Below are 4662 nucleotides of genomic sequence, written 5' to 3' on the forward strand. Positions count from 1 at the left end.
TTGACAATATGATGGTGTTCATGGAGGATTTTCTTCGGTAGCGGCAAATTCCTATACTGTTATGTCCACTGACTGATTGTAGTCCAGCAATATGTCAAGACATAAATTATGCTCTGTATTGTGACTGAAATTTGTATTTAACCCATCAGTGGTGCAGCTTTACTATTATTTGTTTTTGACTGTTTGTCCTGGCTGTGCAAACTCAAGCCAATTAAATGGATGGTCTGTTTTCAAGTTGAACATTCATAGCAAATGGGCCTAACTCATTCCACTGTGAGCTTCCTTTTTTTTTTTTTTTTTTTAAATGTACTCAACAAGTAATGACTAAACTGTGTTCAAGACCAGTGTGAAGCTGTAGGAAGCCGCAGTTAAAAATAAAACTGGGTAAATCAATAATATTGTGCTTTGCCTGAATATAAATGAGGCAGCAGATTTACACAGGTCTATTGAAAACTACTAAATAGATGGATTCCAAAAAGGATTGATTGGGACATTGATTGGGACAGACATTACAATGGCAAACTCTATAAATATGTTTATTTTTCCAATTACCCTTTACAAGTTACACAGATAAACAATGATATAATTATTTTGATATTTAGTTATTGATTCTTACTTATTGATTCACTGTGGGGGTGCATTGCATGGTATCATCTCCCCAGTAGCTGGCATCTGTTGGGCCCCCTCAGGTACCATCCTCACACTCAAGCTGCCACCATCTGTGGTGCTTGGGTTCACTCTGAACTTTCTATTAAGTGGACAGACAGCCCCAAGTAACTGCCTCTTGAAGGTCTCACTCAGGATAATGTACAAAAATGGATTGATGACGCTGTTAGCATAGCCCATGCTAATGGCAATATTGTAGGCATAGGAGAAAGCGATGCTTGGCCTCTGCACCCCCAGGTGGACGAGTTGGAGAATGTAGTAAGGAGCCCAGCAGAAGAAGAAAGCCAGGCAGATGGCCACTGCCATCCGGGTCACCTTCCTGGTGCGCACCCGCAAACTCCGCGGAGGTAGTGGTGCCACGCTTGTGGACATGTGTTGGAGGATCTTGAAGAACACCAGGCAGATAATGGCCAAGGGTATCGCAAAGGCCAAGAAAAACTGGTAAAGTGTAAACCAGTAAGTATCAGTAACTGGATTAGGTAGAAGGAGAGCACAGGCCACCAGGCCATCTGGGAGAGGCATCAAACCCGCGTACATCCACACAGGGATGATGGTGAGTAAGGACAGGCCCCACACTAGTCCAATGACCAGCGCAGCCACACAGGGAGTACGGACATAATTGAAGCGGATGGGATGGACCGTAGCCAAGTAACGGTCGAGGGTCATCGCAGTGAGGATGTAAGTACTGACGATCTGGCTGTTGGAGTCAAGTGCAGTTATGACTGTACACATAGCTGCTCCAAAGTGCCAGGTACCGTTACCCAGCAACTGGTGAATGAGGAATGGCATCCCAAGGAGAAACAGGAGATCAACAACTGACAAATTTAGGATAAAAATGTCGGGAACAGTTTGTTTAGCACGACACTTTGTCTTCTTCATAATGGTGTACATGACAATACAGTTTCCTATGATGCCCAAAAAGCAGATGATTCCAAAGATGACAGGGAGGATGGCGCTGCAGTGAAGGGCCCCAACTTCAACTGGAGACAAAAAGAGGACCAATTTAGAGATTTCTTTTACGTTCTACAAGTATTATGCAAAAAAAATAGGCAAGTACTATACTACATTTATTCATGGTATATATTAAATGTTACATCTGCATGTGGCTTCAGTACAGGCATCTCCTCAAAGGACCATTAATATTAACACCTCTTATAATTATGTAGACAGATTTCTTCCTCTATAAAGATAAATAAATAATAAAGAACAGACAATATTGACTGTTGTCTGTCTATGTGTGTGTGTGTGTGTGTGTCTGTGTGTGACATATATATATATATATTAACTAAATACAGTCAGTGACTTTACAATTTTAACACCTTATTTTAATTTCATTGTTCCTTTTCGTTTTATTTTCATCATTTTGAAAACGACCTGCATATCACCTAAAATAGGCTGGCAGGACTACTCAATACATTCCAGACTTCTCCATTTCTCCAAAAATCTATGCCACTTTGTACACTTAAAAATATAGGATGAGACAAAACACATGAGAGCAAACTCCTGCATCATTTCGATCATTTTGTTAATTTGATGTTGGATGCGATTATTGCGCTCAGGCGTGAAACGATGTTCATATAACCTACCTGCCGTCGAATTTGTGCCACTGATGGAAACATTGGAACCGTTAAAGAAATCCATGAATGAAAATCCAAATTATATCCAAGTTAGTAATTGTTAGGCAACTGTCAGCCGAGTGCCTGCTCTCCAAATAAATGCACCTGGAGCGGACTGCAACCGAAAACCCGTCTTACGGGATCAGAGTGAATCGAGATATAATATTTCATATCCGCTGGGGTTTCACCCTGTGAGCTGAGCCGTGCGCTCTCTGTCCGCAGTGATGATAACGCAGCTCCTGGTGAGCGGTTGGAGAGTTTGAGTGAGCATCTTCACCCGGAGTCTGCGACGCTCTGTGGAGTTGCGACTGCGCTGCAGGTGTCAGGCAAACGGGAGGAATTCAGATTAGATGAACCTAATTGTAGCTTGTAGAGGACTACTGAGTGTGTGTGTGTGCGTGTGTTTGGACAGGTTTGGTTCAAATGTTACCTCAAAGGATAGTTAGTGGGAATTTATGAGCTCAGATATGCATATGGTTAAAATGGAAAATAAGAAAGAAAAAACAAGAAATTAAATAAGAACTGAAAAACAACTCGAATCATGTCCCTAGATCTCCAAATAACTAAAGACAAGCACAATGAGCGCACATTAAATAGCATGTTGGTGTCAAACGTTCAAATATAATATCTGGAGCGTCCCTTTACGTATTTTACGCACAGTTCTTTGACCCATCTCGGCAGATGAGCCTTTGCCGAGAGCTGGTGAGCAGCAGAGGTACTTCTTCTCATTCTAATGCAATTTCTTTGAACTGTCTCCCACCACCCCCAAACGTTGTCCTCACGGTACCGCTAGATAGCGTCAGTGCCCCTCATTTGGACCCCTCACACGTCTTTTTCATTAAAATTGGATGGGAGGTTTGCGAGTTCCGATGATGCCCTAGGTGTTTATGCGTTCAGGAAATTGGTTTGGCAACTCACAGCAACTAAACCGGTAACAATGGCGGAAGGTGGAGGAAACTGTACAGAGTATGATTGCGTGCGTGTATGTGTAAAGAGTCATTCCAGTACCTCTCTAGAATAATTACATCCTGGTGAGTTTTGGTATCGAACCACACTACACGTGTTTTTCTGTGCTAGTGGGGTTTCCATGTCATGATGTATGCTGAATTTGGGCATTACCTGCAAATCTAAACTGAGTAAAATGGACTGTATGATGAGAAACAACAATCTGAAAGTAAACATGCATATCCATTCATTGATTTTATGTGATTTCTGTGTTTACAGACATTAGTTTAAAACACCATGTATGTAAGTAAGAGGCCATGGATGCAGATTTTGTCTATCAGTGCTTCTGTCGTTCAATTATTTTTTTCTTAGTTTCAAGTTCTAATCTTGTGATTTTGAGCAACCTCTTTATCACATGGTCCTTTACGTGTTCTGGCAGTATTGATGCAGAAATCTTATTAGAAGTTTCTTTGTTTTTCTCACAACTGTTAGTCATTTACAGTCAGTTCTCACCTGAGACCACAACAAGCAAAGCTAATTCTTGTAATCATTCTTTTCAGTTTAAAGTCCCTAGTCACAGATCACTGTATCAAATTGTACAACAGACAATATTTTCTGTCTCTGCTAACATTGCATAGTTATGTGAGACGGTAGCATTCTAGTTAGAAAACAATTCAAAAGGAAAGAAAACCTCAACTTTTTTATGAATGAATTTTATGAATTTATGAATTTTCTATGCCATCAATGTGGATTTTTCCTCATTTAATGTGTTGGAGTCAGATGCAAATCAGTGCATAGCACTCCTTTATTGAACCTTATGCTATACCTCTACATAGTCTGTCCTTATGGTTGCAACAAGCTCAAGCATGTGTGGTGACATCTGGTCAGGAAGCCTCAGCCCATTCATTATTTTGTATATAAATACCACAACTCAAACTGATGTCTGAACTCAACCGTGTAAATCCTTAGACGTCTTCCTCACGTGCCTTTACTTCCTTCACTGAGTCCTGTATACTGTTTTCACCAAATTTAAAATAGCAGCTAAATCACATGTCTCATTTTGGCTGTTGAGGTGCATTTTTCAACGAACTGTTGGAAGCACATTTAGATTTACAGCTCGAGTACCCTTGACCATACAGCCTGCACAGCTTAGAGATTCCATAATTGTAAAATGACTACAAAAATGACACAGTATCTGGTAAACTTCACATCCTTGAAAGATCAATTCACCCAGTCAAGCACAACATCTGTTGTATTTTCACACCATGTGGGTATCCAGAATGCTTCTCTGCCAGGTTTTGAGATATCCACCACCATAATGCATAATGAGGGGAAATTACTTTCTATTTGTGCTGCTGATGCTATAAAACTCATGAGCAATGACTCATAAAACATCTCAAGCGGTCCTCAGTGGAACAATTTCTCCAGTAGGGAA

General features: G+C 40.7%; 1 protein-coding gene across 1 annotated transcript; it reads right to left on the reverse strand.

The window, feature by feature from the left end:
* Positions 1–618: 618 nt before the first annotated feature.
* On the reverse strand, positions 619–2307 carry mchr1a (melanin-concentrating hormone receptor 1a; the record flags this gene model as incomplete). The annotated part of the gene is made up of 2 exons (XM_084554564.1): positions 619–1646; positions 2253–2307. 2 exons carry the CDS (start codon positions 2305–2307, stop codon positions 625–627), a joined length of 1077 nt encoding a protein of 358 aa, XP_084410690.1. The 3' UTR covers positions 619–624.
* Between the last annotated feature and the right edge of the window lie 2355 nt (positions 2308–4662).

The sequence above is a fragment of the Chelon labrosus genome (genome assembly GCF_963514085.1).
Source record: "Chelon labrosus genome assembly, chromosome: 2".
NCBI lineage: Eukaryota > Metazoa > Chordata > Actinopteri > Mugiliformes > Mugilidae > Chelon > Chelon labrosus.